Consider the following 17,827-nt stretch of genomic DNA (forward strand, 5'->3'; position numbering starts at 1 on the left):
AGTTTTCCAGTCAGTCGAATTTTATCACGCACCGTTGCTTCTCGAGATGCATCTGCAGCCACTACTTCTCCCTTCTGTACGAAGCGCAGTAGCAGGAGAGCCCTAGGCAAAGGCTTTATGTGCGAGGCAGCAGGCATGCCCAGAAACAGCCCACGAGCCGGCGATGGGCTCTCCAGAAGAGAACGCGTGCGGACTACTTTGAGAAAGGCGGGAATATAGGAGAGCACTGCTTGTTTTGGATAGCTTCAAAATGGGCGTCAGAGAGAGAGAACAAACATGAAATTGATATAAATATCTGGACATTAGATAAAGAGTGTACATTTGGGTAAGTGCAGGTGCGGAGTTACGTTTGGGTGGGTTTTGCACTGAATTAGTAGGTTACCGTCGTAGTGTTATCTTCTCATTAGAGTAGGCTAGCCTAAATTCAACGATGGAGAAGGGGACGCAGCCCCAGCTGATGGCCAAGAGCGCAGAGAGTCCGGCGGAGGAACTCTCCAAGATAAGCGACGGGGAGCTGGTGAAGTGGAGGAAAGAGGAGCTGGTGCGGCGGTTACGGAGGGCAGAAGCCGAGAAGATGGGCGTCATGCTTGACCACGGAAATTTGATCCGGGAGGTGAACCGGCGACTCCAGCAGCACCTGACAGAGATCCGGGGTTTGAAGGTGAGGCAGGTGTGATGTTGATAATGCAGTGCGCACAAGTTTGCGCACTGCTCTATGGATGTCTGATGGATTCCTGGTGAAAAAAGCCATGGTCTAATTATTATTATCATTCATGCGTTAAAAAAGCTGTAATTTACCACTGCAAACTCCTTAAAAATAACCAAGGTAGGTGGTTTGAAGGTAGCAAGGTAGTCTTCAAGTGGTTTACATAATTTAACCCAATGGACCACTTGTTGCTTGTATGCTTATCATAAGAGCTGGAACTGCTGAAGATATGTAGTAGCCCTTGCCTGCAGTCGAAATGACGGGTCCCTATGGGTGGAATGTTATTCATATTTTTTTTATAATAAATACATATTATTTAAAAATAATAATAATAATCCTGTGTTTCTATGTCAAATGGTTTTGTTATATTTCAATCTTCTGTGATGTACAGTTGAAGTCGGAAGTTTACACCTTAGACAAATACATTTTAACTCCGTTTTTCACAATTCCTGACATTTAATCCTAGTAAAGATTCCTTGTTTTAGGTCAGTTAGGTCACCACTTTATTTTAAGAATGTGAAATGTCAGAATAATAGTCAGAATAATATCATAATAATAATAGAGAGAATTATTTATTTCAGATTTTATTTATTTCATCACATTCCCAGTGTGTCTGAAGTTTACATACACTCAATAAGTATTTGGTAGCATTGCCTTGTAAATTGTTTAACTTGGGTCACACGTTTCAGGTAGCCTTCCACAAGCTTCCCATGAATTTTGGCCCATTCCTCCTAACAGGGCTGGTGTAATGGAGTCAGGTTTGTAGGCCTCCTTGCTCGCACACACTTTTTCAGTTCTGCCCACAAATGTTCTATGAGATTGAGGTCAGGGCTTTGTGATGGCCACTCCAATACCTTGACTTTGTTGTCCTTAAGCCATTTTGCCACAACTTTGGAAGAATGCTTGGGGTCATTGTCCATTTGGAAGACCCATTTGCGACCAAGCTTTAACTTCCTGACTGATGTCTTGAGATGTTGCTTCAATATATCCACATAATTGTCCATCCTCATGATGCCATCTATTTTGTGTAGTGCACCAGTCCCTCCTGCAGCAAAGCACCCTCACAACATGATGCTGCCACCCCCGTGCTTCACGGTTGGGATGGTATTCTTCGGCTTGCAAGCCTCCCCCTTTTTCCTCCAAACGTATCGATGGTCACAGTTCAATTTTGTTTCATCAGACCAGAAGGACATTTCCCCAAAAGGTACGATCTTTGTCCCCATGTGCAGTTGCAAACCGCAGTCTGGCTTTTTTATGGCGGTTTTGGAGCAGTGGCTTCTTCCTTGCTGAGCGGCCTTTCAGGTTATGTCGATATAGGACTCGTTTTACTGTGGATATAGATACTTTTGTACCTGTTTCCTCCAGCATCTTCACAAGGTCCTTTGCTGTTGTTCTGGGATTGATTTGCACTTTTCGTACGAAAGTACGCTAATATCTAGGAGACAGAACGCGTCTCCTTCCTGAGCGTTATGACGGCTGCGTGGTCCCATGGTGTTTATACTTGCGTACTATTGTTTGTACAGATGAACGTGGTACCTTCAGGCATTTGGAAATTTCTCCCAAGGATGAACCAGACTTGTGGAGGTCTACAATTTATTTTCTCAGGTCTTGGCTGATTTCTTTTGATTTCCCCTTGATGTCAAGCAAAGAAGCACTGAGTTTGAAGGTAGGCCTTGAAGTACACCTCTAATTGACTCAAATTATGTCAATTAGCCTATCAGAAGCTTCTAAAGCCATTTTCTGGAATTTTCCAAGCTGTTTAAAGGCACAGTCAACTTAGTGTATGTACATTTCTGACCCACTGCAATTGTGATACAGTGAATTTTAAGTGAAATAATCTGTCTGTAAACAATTGTTGTAAAAATGACTTGTGTCATGCACAAAGTAGATGTCCTAATCAACTTGTCAAAACTATAGTGTGTTAACAACGAGTTTGTGGAGTGGTTGAAAAACGAGTTTTAATGACTCCAACCTAAGTGTATGTAAACTTCCGACTTCAACTGTATCACCTCTGTGCTTGCTCCTGTGTGTGTGTGTGTGTGTGTGTGTGAATGTGTGTGTGTGAGTGTGTGTGTGTGTGTGTGTGTGTGTGTGTGTGTGTGTGTGTGTGTGTGTGTGTGTCCAGGACGTGAACCAGAAGCTGCAGGAGGATAACCAAGAGCTGCGGGACCTGTGCTGTTTCCTTGATGACGACCGTCAGAAGGGCAAGCGTGTGTCTCGGGAGTGGCAGCGCCTGGGACGCTACAGCGCCGGCCTCATGAGAAAAGAGGTGTCCCTTTACCTGCACAAACTGAAGGAGCTCGAGCAGCGCCAGGGAGAGGTGATCAGAGAGAACCTGGAGCTTAAGGAGCTGTGTATCCTACTGGACGAGGAGAGGGGAGGAGGGGGAGGAGCAGTGCAGGGTGCAGGGTGCAGAAGTTCCATCGACAGCCAGAGTAGTCTGTCTCAAACTAGGGAGGCTATAACGTGCCTGCTCCGAGACGTGGGGGATGGGAGCAGCAACTCCAGCGCGGGGAGCACGGACAACCCCGACCAGCCCCATCACAAGCCCCCTACCCAGGGCTCTGGTCTGGGCTCCAACCCTGGCTCCAACCATGACAAACCAGAGGGCCCAGGCCCAGAGTCTACAGGCCGTCGCCACAGCTCCACCCCAGACTACCACACCTTCCCCCAGGCCTGCAGGCCCCGCGGGGGGTCCCTCACCATCCCTGACCCCAGGGGCCTCCGGGGGCCCTGCAGCCCAGAGAAACACTGCAAATCCCCTACTAGACTGGAGGCCGAGGCTCAGTCCAAACCCAGCAGTGCTGACATGCTGGCCCAGAAACAGCTCTTGGGGGCTGGGAAAGGGCTAGGGCCAAACCAGGGTCCGGGTCAGTCAAGTCCAGACCTCTCACAGAGACACAGGGGTAATCCGGTCGTGGTTGGGGCTGGATGTGGGAGCCCTGAGGCCAAACAGGCACTGCCGGGGACACCAGAGCATCTGAGGAAGGGTCGGGTGATAGTGGGGAGCCCTGAAGTGTTACGACACCAGAACCTCCACCATAGCCCCAGTTCAGAGCACGGGAAGGGGAGGTACGGCAGCAGCCCCCCAGCAGGCAGGGAGGGGGTACAGAGGAGGACCACTGGAGACGAGTTGTCCCCTCACCACCGCAGCATCTACAACGGCATGAACGGTGCGTTTTTGTTCAGAATAGTCATAATGTTTTATTTGAGAAATACTGTATGTAGCTGAGGTGGTCCAGGGAACGATATCTGTGTGTTGAGTCTTATACAATAACACTGTCTGAGACATACAGTAAACACTTGTGCTAATACCTAGGCTTTAGCTGAGTGGGCTAACGCGGTCTTTAGGTGTGCAGACATTATGGGTTAGCACACCCAGTAGCCTTCTAGGACCACTGTATATGACTAGAACAAGCATAAAGGCAGATGTAACACAATTGACTGTGTAATGTGTTTAGCAGCCAATTGGGAGGTTGGGGCTATGGTAGGTTCAGTTACTGTGGTATCACCTATGTGGTTCAGCAGCAGTTATGGTGTTAGCCAAGCAGCAGTGATGTCACCGCTCTGTGGGATTCTCTTTCTGTGGGTCACATGAGGTTGTGGTGGTGGTGGGGGTGGTATTTGTGCGTGTGTGTGTGTGTGGATGGATGGTGGAGGGCATATGATGTAACACTCCCCAGGGTGTCTGAAGTCAACACAGGTAACACAGCTGTGTGCGTTCAGGGCCGTGATTCAGGCAACACACACGCATACGCACACACGTATGTGCCACTCAGCACAGCTGGGTCCTGTCTTCTTGTTTCATTATTATTATTAGCAGCATCTTTTAGTTATTTTTACCCACAGTTCCAAGGGCATGTGTTTGTGTGTGTGTATAAGAGTTCAGGGAGTCTACTGTCCTGGATAAACATGAAGAGGGAGTCTATCAGTAAGGGTCTCCACTTAGTTAATATAAGGCTTTCATTTGACAGTTAAATAACATTAAATCAATTAGATTTTCTTAATAACCTTGACAAACGGTTCCTCTTTTAATAGTAAAAGCCTCTTTCATACATAAAAAGATTTCTGGGAATCCATTTCAGTGACTGCATTGACAGAGGAACAGCTGAGTATGTATTCATAGATGCTCTGTCCCTTAGTAAGTATGGATTTATTAGGGAGAAATTACGTGAGTATGTTTTTCCATTTAAGAATGTGTGTGCACATGAGAGTGAGAGAGAGAGAGAGAGAGAGAGAGTGAGTGAGTGAGTGAGTGAGTGAGTGAGTGAGTGAGTGAGTGAGTGAGTGAGTGAGTGAGTGAGTGAGTGAGTGAGTGAGTGAGTGAGTGAGTGAGTGAGTGAGTGAGTGAGTGAGTGAGTGTGTGTGTGTGCCTATGTGTGTGTATCTGCAGCCCTGAGATCTAAAGATTAGTGTAGAGTGCTGAGTGGATCCTCTGTGTAAGGCCATGGGAATGAGTCCTGGTTGTGAGCAGTTGGCCTGATGCGTCACTTATCACTTATTTGTCACATGCGCCGAATACAACACCTTACAGTGAAATGTTTACTTACAAGCCCTTAACCAGCATTGCAGTTTAAGAAAAAGTAAAAAATAAGAAATAAAATTAACAAATAATTCAAGAGCAGCAGTAAAATAACAATAGCGAGGCTATATACAGGGGGTACTGGTACAGAGTCAATGTGCGGGGGCACCGGTTAGTCAAGGTAATTGAGGTAATATGTACATGTAGGTAGAGTTAAAGTGACAATGCATAGATAATAAACGGAGTGTGCAGTGTAACGGGGGGGGGGGGGGGGGGGGCAATGCAAATAGTCTCGGTAGCCATTTGATTAGCTGTTCAGGAGTCTTATGGCTTGGAGGTAGAAGCTGTTGAGAAGCCTTTTGGTCCTAGACTTGGCGCTCCAGTATCGCTTGCTGTGCGGTAGCAGAGAGAACAGTCTATCACTAGGGTGGCTGGAGGCTATGACAATTTTTAGGGCCTTCCTCTGACACGCCTGGTGTAGAGGTCCTGGATGCCAGGAAGCTTGGCCCCGGTGATGTACTGCACCGTACGCGCTACCCTTTGTAGTGCCTTGCGGTCAGAGTCTGAGCAGTTGCCATACCAGGCAGTGATGCAAGGAAATCAGGATGCTCTCGATGGTGCAGCTGTAGAACTTTTTGAGGATCTGACGACCCATGTCAAATCTTTTTAGTCTCCTGAGGGGGAATAGGCACCACACGGCCAGATCTCATCGTTGTCGGTGATCAGGCCTACAGATGTTGTGTCATCAGCAAACTTAATGATGGTGTTGGAGTCGTGCCTAGCCGTGCAGTCATGAGTGAACAGGGAGTACAGGAGGGGACTGAGCACGCACCCGTGAGGGCCTCCTGTGTTGAGGATCAGCGTGGCGGATGTGTTGTTACCTACCCTTACCACCTGTGGGCGGCCCGTCAGGAAGTCCAGGATCCAGTTGCAGAGGGAGGTGTTTAGTCCCAGGGTCCTTAGCTTAGTAATGAACTTTGAGGGTACTATGGTTGTCACGTTCCTGACCTGTTTTCTGTTAGTTTTGTATGTGTTAGTTGGTCAGGACGTGAGTTTGGGTGGGCAGTCTGTTTTCTGTTTCTATGTTGGTTTAAAGGGTGACCTGATATGGCTCTCAATTAGAGGCAGGTGGTTTTCATTTCCTCTGATTGAGAGTCATATTAAGGTAGGTGTTTTCACACTGTTTGTTGTGGGTGGTTGTCTTCCGTGTCTGTGTATGTTGCGCCACACGGGACTGTTTCGGTATGTTTGTTCGTTCGGTTTTTGTGTAGTCTGTTTTCCCGGTTCGTGCGTTCTTCGTGTTACATGTAAGTTCTTACGTTCAGGTCAGTCTACGTTGTTTTGTTATTTTGTAATCCTTCCAAGTGTTTGTTTTCGTGTTTCGTCGTTTGTTTTAATAAATCATTATGTATTCACAACCCGCTGCATTTTGGTTCAATCCCTGCTCCTCCTCTTCGGATGAAGAGGAGGAGGAAAGCCGTTACAGAACCACCCACCAAATTACCAGAACCAAGCAGTGTGACTACGAGCAGCGACCAAACAATCAGGACTCGTGGACTTGGGAAGAAGTCTTGGAGGGAAAAGGACACTGGGCACATATTGGGGAATATCGCCGCGCTCGTGAGGAGATGGAGGCAGCGAGAGCCCAAGAGCGGTGGTATGAGGAGGCAGCAAGGAGACGTGGCTGGAAGCCGGAGAATCAAGCTCAAGACCGGAGATATGAAGGTACGCGGCTAGCAAGGAAGCCCGAGAAGAAACCCCAAAAATTTCTTGGGGGGGGGGCTAAGAGGTAGTGGGCCAAGGGCAGGTAGAAGACCTGCGCCCACTTCACAGGCTAACCGTGGAGAGCGGGAGTACGGGCGAACACCGTGTTACGCAGTAGAGCGCACGGTGTCTCCTGTACGTGTGCATAGCCCGGTGCGGGTTATTCCACCTCCCCGCACTGGTAGGGCTAGATTGAGCGTTGAGCCGGATGTCATGAAGCCGGCCCTACATATCTGGCCACCAGTACGTCTCCTCGGGCCGGCTTACATGGCACCAGCCTTACGCATGGTGTCCCCGGTTCGCCTACATAGCCCGGTGCGGGTTATTCCACCTCCCCGCACTGGTCGGGCGACGGGGAGCATTCAACCAGGTAAGGTTGGGCAGGCTCAATGCTCAAGGGAGCCAGTACGCCTGCACGGTCCGGTATTTCCGGCGCCACCTCCCCGCCCCAGCCCAGTACCACCAGTGCCTACTCCACGCACCAGGCTTCCAGTGCGTTTCCAGAGCCCTGTTCCTCCTTCACGCACTCTCCCTATGGTGCGTGTCTCCAGCCCAGTGCCTCCAGTTCCGGCACCACGCACTAAGCCTCCTGTGCGTCTCCAGAGCCCTGTACGCACTGTTCCTTCTCCCCGTACTCGTCCTGATGTGCGTGCACTCAGCCCGGTGCCACCAGTGCCGGTACCACGCACCAGGCCTATAGTGCGCTTCGAGAGATCAGTGTGCCCTGTCCCTGCTCCCCGCACTAGGCTTGAAGTGCGTGTCTCCAGTCCGGTGCCTCCAGTTCCGGCACCACGTACCAGGCCTACAGTGCGTCTCAGCCGGCCAGAGTCTGCCGTCTGCCCAACGGCGCCTGAACTGTCCGTCTGCCAAGCGCCGCATGAACTGCCCGTCTGTATTGAGCCTTCAAAGCCGCCCGTCTGCCATGAGCCTGCAAAGCCGCCCGTCTGCCATGAGCCTACAGAGCCTTCCGCCAGACAGGAGCCGCTAGAGCCTTCCGCCAGACAGGAGCCGCTAGAGCCTTCCGCCAGACAGGAGCAGCCAAAGCCTTCCGCCAGACAGGATCAGCCAGAGCCATCCGTCTCCGCAGCGCCATCTGAGCCATCCGTCTCCGCAGCGCCATCTGAGCCATCCGTCTCCTCAGCGCCATCTGAGCCATCCGTCTCCTCAGCGCCGTCTGAGCCATCCGTCTCCCCAGCGCCGTCTGAGCCATCCGTCTCCCCAGCGCCGTCTGAGCCATCCGTCTCCCCAGCGCCGTCTGAGCCATCCGTCTGTCCCGAGCCATTAGAGCCGCCCGTCTGTCCCGAGCCGTCAGAGCCGTTAGTCAGTCAGGAGCCGCTAGAGCCATTCGTCAGTCAGGATCTGCCAGAGCCATTCGTCAGTCAGGATCTGCCAGAGCCGCCAACCAGACAGGATCTGCCAGAGCCGCCAACCAGACAGGATCTGCCAGAGCCGCCAACCAGACAGGATCTGCCAGAGCCGTCAACCAGACAGGATCTGCCAGAGCCGCCAACCAGACAGGATCTGCCAGAGCCGTCAGCGAGCCATGAGCGTCCAGAGCCGTCAGCCAGCCATGAGCGTCCAGAGCCGTCAGCCAGCCATGAGCGTCCAGAGCCGTCAGCCAGCCATGAGCGTCCTCTTCGGATGAAGAGGAGGAGGAAAGCCGTTACAATGGTGTTGAACGCTGAGCTGTAGTCAATTAATATAATTCTCACATAGATGTCCATGTGGGAAAGGGCAGTGTGGAGTGCAATAGAGATTGCATCATCTGTGGATCTGTTGGGGCGGTATGCAAATTGGAGTGGGTCTAGAGTTTCTGGGATAATGGTGTTGATGTGGGCCATGACCAGCCTTTCAAAGCACTTCATGGCTACAGATGTGAGTGCTATGGGTCGGTAGTCATTTTGGCAGGTTACCTTAGTGTTCTTGGGCACAGGGACTATGGTGGTCTGCTTGAAACATGTTGGTATTACAGACAGGGACAGGTTGAAAATGTCAGTGAAGACACCTGCCAGTTGGTCAGCGCATGCTCGGAGTACACGTCCTGGTAATTCGTCTGGCCCTGTTGACCTGTTTAAAGGTCTTACTCACATCGGCTGCGGAGAGCGTGATCACACAGTTGTCCGGAACAGCTGATGCTCTCATGCATGTTTCGGTGTTATATGTTCAGTTATGTTTTGAGCGTAGAACCACAACACTACACGCTCATTTACACACTAGTCTACTCAGTAGGAAAAACACTCTAGATACATAATGTGGACTGGGGTGATTCTGTTTTTGGGTGATGTAGTTGCTACCTTATTCAAAGATCTAAAGAAGTACTATTTAGGATCCAGTATTGATGAGAGGATTGATTATTGGAGGCATGTTGAAAGGGGATGACATAGTAATTGAGAAGTGGGCCTGTGGTACTGTGCACAGTTTATTATAAGGCTTTAGAACATCACTGTCAGAACAGGGTGTATAGTACATATAGTATAGATTTTCAGATGTTATTGCAGGTGCAGAGAAATGTTTGTGTTTCTAGCTCCAACAGTGCAGTAATACCTAGCAATAATAAAATAAACGATACACACCTAATCCAGAAAATAATTATTAAGAAATATCAGAATGCGCAATGTCAGAGACCGGAATATAAATATATATACATACAGTGCATTTGGAAAGTATTCAGATCCCTTGACTTTTTTCACATTTTGTTACATTACAGCCTTATTCTAAAATTGATTAAATAGTTTCCCCCCCTCATCAATCTACTCACAATAAACCATAATGACAAAGCAAAAACAGTTATTTAGAAAACGTTTTTTTAGAGAAAGGTTTTTTAGAAAAAACTGAAGTATTACATTTACACAAGTATTCAGACCCTTTACTCAGAACTTTGTTGAAGCACCTTTGCCAGTGATTACAGCTTTGAGTCTTCTTGGGTATGACGCTACAAGCTTGACACACCTGTTTTTGGGGAGTTTCTCCCATTCTTCTCTGCAGATCCTCTCAAACTCTTCTCAAGCTCTGTCAGGTTGGATGGGGAGCGTCACTGCATAGCTATTTTCAGGTCTCTCCAGAGATGTTCGATCGGGTTCAAGTCCGGGCTCTGGCCTGGCCACTCAAGGACATTCAGAGACTTGTCCCGAAGCCACTCCTGCGTTGTCTTGGTTGTGTGCTTAGGGTCATTGTCCTGTTGGAAGATTAACCATCGCCCCAGTCTGAGGTCCTGAGCACTCTGGAGCAAGTTTTCATTTTTCTGTACTTTGCTCCATTCATCTTTCCCTTGATCCTGACTAGTCTCCCAGTCCCTGCCTCTGAAAAACATCCCCACAGCATGATGCTGCCACCATCATGCTTCACCGTAGGGATGGATCCAGGTTTCCTCCAGACGTGACGCTTAGCATTCTGGCCAAAGAGTTCAATCTTGGTTTCATCAGACCAGAGAATCTTGTTTTGTCTTTAGGTGCTTTTTGGCAAACTCCAAGCGGGCTGTCATGTGCCTTTTACTCAGGAGTGGCTTCCATCTGGCCACTCTACCATAAAGGCCTGATTGGTGGAGTGCTGCAGAGATGGTTGTCCTTCTGGAAGGTTTTCCCATCTCCACAAAGGGACTCTGGAGCTCTGTCAGAGTGACTATCGGGTTCTTGGTCACCTCCCTGACCAATGCCGTTCTCCTCCAATTGCTCAGTTTGGCCGGGTGGCCAGCTCTAGGAAGAGTCTTGGTGGTTCCAAACTTCTTTAATTTGAGAATGATGGAGGCCACTGTGTTCTTGGGGACCTTCAATGCTGCAGAAATGTTTTGGTACCTTTCCCTAGATTTTTGCCTCGACACAATCCTGTCTCGAATTCCTCATGGCTTGGTCTGACATGCACTGTCAGCTGTGGGACCTTATATAGACAGATGTGTGCCTTCCAATCAAGTTGTAGAAACATCTCAAGGATGATCAATGGAAACAGGATGCACCTAAGCTCAATTTTGAGTCTCATATCAAAGGGTCTGAATACTTATGTAAATAAGGCATTTCAGTTTATTTTTTTATATTTATACATTTGCAAAAATGTCTACAATCCTGTTTTCGCTTAGTCATTATGGGGTATTATGTGTAGATTGATGAGGGAAAACATATTTAATCAATTGGCTGTAACGTAACAAAATGTGGAAAAAGTCAAGGGGTCTGAATTCTTTTGAAAAGAAAATTGTAAATGCAACATGTAAAGTGTTGGTTCCATGTTTCATGAGCTGAAATGTTTCATGAGCTGAAATGAAAGTTCCCAGAAATGTTCAATATGCACAGAAAATATATTTCTCTCACATTTTGGGCACAAATTTGTTTAAATCCCTGTTAGTGAGCATTACTCCTTTGCAAAGATAATCCATCCACCTGACAGGTGTCATCAAGAAGCTGATTAAACAGCATGATCATTACATAGGTGCATCTTGTGATGGGGACAATAAAAGGCCAGTCTAAAATGTGCAATTTTGTCACACAACACAGTGCCACAGATGTCTCAAGTTTTGAGGGAGCGTACAATTGGCATGCTGACTGCAGGAATGTCTACCAGAGCTGTTACCAGGGAATTTAATGTTAATTTCTCTACCAAAAGCTGCCTCCAATATCGTTTTAAAGGATGTGGCAGCATGTCCAACTGGCCACACATCCGCAGACCACGTGTAACCCCGCCAGCCCAGGACCTTCACATCCGGCTTTAAAGTCATGTTCTCTGAACGGTCAGAGAACGTTAAGTAACAACGTTCTTCTATGGGAATTTCAATACTTCAGAATAACGTTTTCTGCAGTTTTCCTTATGGTTATATTTAAAGTCATGTTTTCAGAACATTAAGAAGACATTCCATAAAAAAACAAGAAAACATTAGTAACATTCAAAGAACGTTCTAAGAATGTTATTTAAAAACATACATTCCGTTCTCAGCGTCAACAAAACTTTCTCTATGTTGTGTATTCAGGCGTGTTGGCCGTTCCACTAATTGGCCACACCTGGTTCTTAAAGAGTGCTTGTTTTCTTTGAAATTGGGTCAGCTTTGTATGAGTAAAAAAAAAATATGGCATGCTACTTCCATTCTGGTGGTGCAGTGGACTTGGACTAATTCCATGGATAGAGAACAGAAGATCATGGTTTTGAATCTCACTGTCGCTGTGCCACAATAAAAAAAGGGGCTTGTATGATTATTGCCTAAGCAAATTCATTTCCATGTGTCCTATCTATGCTTGGAGTTCAAAACAGTTAATCCAAACTAATCAAGCAGTGTTATTAAAAGTCTCATTGAAACATGTTCTCAGAATATTATTTAATTACCTTAAAATAACCTAGAATTTAGTTCTCAGAACATTAATAAAACCTCTCAGGAAAACATTCAGGGAACCATAGTAAAAAGTTCTCAGAACCTCCCTGCAACTTAAAAATGTATGTTCCCAGAACAGGTAAAATGATAATTTCTGTTTTCAGAACATTTAAAAAACGGTCAGTTTTAACGGTCAGAAAACGTATGGCTTCATTCCCAGAACCAATGGGTAACCAAAAATGTACGTTCCCACAATGTGCTAGCTGGGCAGACTGTATCTCATCCTCACTCTCTTCACTTCCTCCTCTCTCTCTTTCTCTTTTTCTATTAATTCCTTTCTCTCAGCCTCTCCCTCTCTCTGCTCCCTCCCTCCCTGCTGTTGAAGCTGAGTTTATTGGGAAATGAATGTCTCCGTCTGGTGCTCACTCACCCTTTTGACACCATGAGCTAACGAGTGGAGAACAGTCTACAGGAGCTGACACCGCCTAGCACTGTTCTCCCTCCCCCTTCTCTCTCTATCCTCCTGCCTATCTCTCTCTGTTTTTTATCCCTTTCTTTCATCCACCCTCTTGCTCCACTCACCCCATAGTCTCGCAGTCTCCAAATCACCCTACCTCTCCTCTTCCTCCCAACGCCTTCTCTTTCTTCCCCTCTGCCTCCCACTCTTTCTGTCTCCATCCCTCTGTTAATGTTGCAGAACCAATTAGGCTAACACATACTGGGGTCTGGTCTGTTGGTCTGAGGATTATAGGCACATAGAGGCACCAGTTATCCAGTTAACCCCTCACTGTTGGTGCTGGTGTCGTGTGTCCGCCTGTGCCCTCTCGGTTCTGTGCCAGTTCTATCTTTACCTGTATCTGCTTGTGCCTTACTGGTGTTTTGCCATTGTACGTGTCTGTGACAATCCTGTTCCCAATGTCTGTGTGCAGTGTGTTTGCCTTGTGTTGTACTCTATCAAATTGAATTCAGTTTTTACTGGCATGACTGTAAATATTTTACTGGCAGTAAATAACATGGTTAATCACAGAATAATAGAGGGTAAGAAGAATGTATTAAAGTATATCTCCACAATGATACAATAATTGACAGTACAAAATACAGTTTTTTTAAAAACCACATTGTGGACCACTCAAATAGAGTTTTGAGACACAAAAAAAATATCATAGTCCTTTGGCGTCAATCTATAAATCACCTCATATATACATTATTGGTATCAGTTATTATATATTAGGTCATCTATACAGTGTATGCATCAACAAAAAACGAAGACTGTAGATAAAAGTACATTTAGGCACTTATAAATAAATGCACAATCAGCAATTAAGGAATGCTTTATCAAATTTGTCAAAAAAACTGGTAAATTGCTCCCTGTCTCTATGATTTCCATGGGCTCTAGCCTAACCCTTTCTGTGTGTCTGTTCTATCTCTGGTCTCCCTCTGTCCTGCCTGCTACTCTTCTGCTCTTCTCCTTTGCACCTGCATCTAAGTTCAGCAATGTCATGTGTCTTCCAAAGAACCAACTGTACATGTACATCAGTAGAGGCTGGTTTGAGGAGCTATAGGAGTACTGGCTGATTGTAATGGCTGGAATGGAATTCATTGAATGGAGTCAAACATGTGGTTTCCATTATGTTTGATGTGTTTGATACCGTTCCATCTATTCCATTCCAGCCATTACAATTCTCCTAAAGCTCCTCCCACCAGCCTCCTTTGATGTACATTCAGCATGGCAGTATGTGCTGTCGTCTCCGGCATTGGTAAATCCAGGGATGAAAGTAGATTTAATTTCTTACCAGTAAGGGACTCCCTATGTGTGCAAAAAAACATTTATTATAGCCTAGATGTAATCATAGATTCACGTATAGAATCACTATTAATTTAATATGATCTCTATGGGCCTAGTAGGCCTAGTAAAGATTTTGTCATATACAGTTAAAGTCGGAAGTTTACATACACCTTAGCCAAATACATTTAAACTCAGTTTTTCACAATTCCTGACATTTAATCCTCGTAAAAGTTCCCTGTCTTAGGTCAGTTAGGATCACCACTTTATTTTAAGAATGTAAAATGTCAGAATAATAGTAGAGAGAATGATTTATTTCAGCTTTTATTTCTTTCATCACATTCCCAGTGGGTCAGAAGTTTACATACACTCAATTAGTATTTGGTAGCATTGCCTTTAAATTGTTTAACTTGGGTCAAACCTTTTGGGTAGCCTTCCACAAGCTTCCCACAATAAGTTGGGTGAATTTTGGCCCATTCCTCCTGACAGAACTGGTGTAACTAAGTCAGGTTTTTAGGCCTCCTTGCTCGCACACACTTTTTCAGGTCTGCCCACAAATTTTCTATAGGATTAAGGTCAGGGCTTTGTGATGGCCACTCCAATGCCTTGACTTTGTTATCCTTAAGCCATTTTGCCACAACTTTGAAAGTATGCTTGGGGTCATTGTCCATTTGGAAGACCCATTTAACTTCCTGACTGATGTCTTGAGATGTTGCTTCAATATATCCACATAATTGTCCATCCTCATGATGCCATCTATTTTGTGAAGTGCACCAGTCCCTCCTGCAACAAAGCACCCCAACAACATGATGCTGCCACCCCTGTTCTTCAGCTTGCAAGCCTCCCCCTTTTTCCTCCAAACATAACGATGGTCATTATGCCCAAACAGTTCCATTTTTGTTTCATCTGACCAGAAGGACATTTCTCCAAAAAGTACGATCTTTGTCCCCATGTGCAGTTGCAAACTGTAGTCTGGCTTTTTTATGGCGGTTTTGGAGCAGTGGCTTCTTCCTTGCTGAGCGGCCTTTCAGGTTATGTTGATATAGGACTCGCTTTACTGTGGATATAGATACTTTTGTACCTGTTTCCGCCAGCATCTTCACAAGGTCCTTTCCTGTTGTTCTGGAATTGATTTGCAATGTTCGCACCAAAGTACATTCATCTCTAGGAGACAGAACGCGTCTCCTTCCTGAGCGGTATGATTGCTGCGTGGTCCCATGGTGTTTATACTTGCGTACTATTGTTTGTACAGATGAACGTGGTACCTTCAGGCATTTGGAAATTGCTTCCAAGGATGAACCAGACGTGTGGAGGTCTACAATTTATTTTCTGAGGTCTTGGCTGATTTCTTTTGATTTCCCATGATGTCAAGCAAAGAGGCACTGGGTTTGAAGGTAGGCCTTAAAATACATCCACAGGTACACCTCCAGTTGACTGAAATAATGTCAATTAGCCTATCAGAAGCTTCTAAAGCCTTGACATCATTTTCTGGAATTTTCCAAGCTGTTTAAAGTCACAATCAGCTTAGTGTATGTAAACTTTTGACCCACTGAAATTGTGATACAGTGAATTATAAGTAAAATAATCTGTCTGTAAACAATTGTTGGAAAAATTACTTGTGTCATGCACAAAGTAGATGTCCTACCCGACTAGCCAAAACTATAGTTTCTTAACAAGAAGTTTGTGGAGTGGTTGAAACACAAGTTTTAATGACTATAACCTAGGTGTATGTAAACTTTCGACTTCAACTTTAGCTTTTAACATGTATTACCTTTTAATGTAGCAGAAACACAACCAGTCATGATGTTTTCATCTGATTGTTCAAACAATCACTTCAAAAAAATGCTCCTGTAAGCTACCCATGCATGTTGGTCCACTCACAAAATAATTCCAGCATCCAAACAGTGCACTGTGCACCCACAATTTGATGAATGGAAAGAAGACATCTTTTTAGAAAACACCTAAACTTGTATTGTGATGACATTCTGCGATTTTCATAAGGCCTGCACTTAGCCTGATGTCCGCGTGCGTCTTGGTATCAGCCACTCATCTCCGCCTTGGCAAAATGTAAGTGCTCTCGTCAAACCAACTCAATTTGGAGTGTATACTGTGGTTGACGTGGTAATGTTAAATAATGTTATATATCGTTTTCTTGGCATTGTGTTAAATATTGTGATAGACTCATGTTTTACCGGTACGGCGTACCCCCAATATTTATTTTGCCGGGACTCTATACCGGCTTACTTTCACCCCTTGGTAAATCTTTATTATAATATTTATATATAATTATCACCTTAACTTCTTATGGCTGCAGGGGCAGTATTGAGTAGCTTGGATGAAAGGTTCACAGAGGTGCCCAGAGTAAACGGCCTGCTCCTCAGTCATAGTTGCTAATATTTGCATATTATTATTAGTATTGGATAGAACACTCTGAAGTTTCTAAAACTGTTTGAATTATGTCTGTGAGTATAACAGAACTCATATGGCAGGCAAAAACCTGAGAAGTTCCACTTCCTGTTTGGATTTTTTCTGAGGTGGCAGATTTTCAACCAAGCTCTCATTGAAATTACAGCGAGATATTACGGCTTCCACTAGATGTCAACAGTCAATAGAACTTTGTCTGATGACCATGCTTTGACCACGCGCGTTCACGTGATAGGCAGCTCCGTTCCATCGCTCAACTGAAGTCAATCTAATTCTCTGGTTGGAACGTTATTCAAGATGTATGTTAACAACATTCTAAAGATTGATTCAGTACATCATTTGACATGTTTCTACTGACTGTTATGGAACTTTTGGACATTTCGTCACGTTATAGTGGACGCGCTTTGTGACTTTGGAATTGTTTACCAAACGCGCTAACTAAAGTAGCTAATTGGACATAAATAACGGACATTATCGAACAAATCAAGCATTTATTGTGGACCTGGGATTCCTAGGACTGCATTCTGATGAAGTTCATCAAAGGTAAGGAAACATTTATCATGTATTTTCTGGTTTCTGGTTTCTGTTGACTCCAAAATGGCGGTTAATTTGGCTATTGTTCTGAGCACCGTCTCAGATTATTGCATGATTTGCTTTTTCCGTAAAGTTTTTTGGAAATCTGACCCAGCGGTTGCATTAACTTCTTATGGCTGCATCCCGCTAACGGGATCAATATGACAACAGCCAGTGAAAGTGCAGGGCGCCAAATTCAAACAGAAATCTCATAATTAAAATTCCTCAAACATACATGTGTCTTATATCATTTTAAAGGTAATCTTGTTGTTAATCCCACCAAAGTGTCCGATTTCAAATATGCTTTTCAGCGAAAGCACTACAAACGATTATGTTAGGTCACCACCAAACCACAATAAGCACAGCCATTTTTCCAGCGAAATATAGCAGTCACAAAAAGCAGAAATAGAGATAAAATTAATCACTAACCTTTGATGATCTTCATCAGATGACACTCATAGGACTTCATGTTACACAATACATGCATGTTTTGTTTGATAAAGTTCATATTTATATAAAAAAATCTGAGTTTACATTGGCGCGTTACATTCACTAGTTCCAAAAACATCAAGTGATTTTGCATAGCCACATCGTTTCAACAGAAATACTCATCATAAATGTAGATGATAATGCAAGTTATACACATGGAATTATAGATATACCTCTCCTTAACAAACTATGGTCATTAAGGCCTAGTGTGTTCAATAATTGAGAAAGCCAGTGGTCAGTAAACATTTCAGAAAGGGTTTCTATCAACCAGTTTGTAAT

General features: G+C 45.2%; 1 protein-coding gene across 1 annotated transcript in view; it reads left to right on the forward strand.

Annotated features, from left to right (window-relative positions):
* Positions 1-412: 412 nt before the first annotated feature.
* ccdc85a (coiled-coil domain containing 85A) overlaps positions 413-17,827 on the forward strand; it is a 41,456-nt gene continuing 24,041 nt past the window's right edge. The window contains exons 1-2 of the mRNA XM_038960174.1: positions 413-661; positions 2,832-3,879. Of these exons, the coding sequence (XP_038816102.1) occupies positions 431-661; positions 2,832-3,879 (1,279 nt within the window). The 5' untranslated portion in view covers positions 413-430. The remainder of the gene's footprint in view (positions 662-2,831; positions 3,880-17,827) is intronic.

Source organism: Salvelinus namaycush, chromosome 22 (assembly GCF_016432855.1).
Source record: "Salvelinus namaycush isolate Seneca chromosome 22, SaNama_1.0, whole genome shotgun sequence".
NCBI classification, from domain to species: Eukaryota; Metazoa; Chordata; class Actinopteri; order Salmoniformes; family Salmonidae; genus Salvelinus; species Salvelinus namaycush.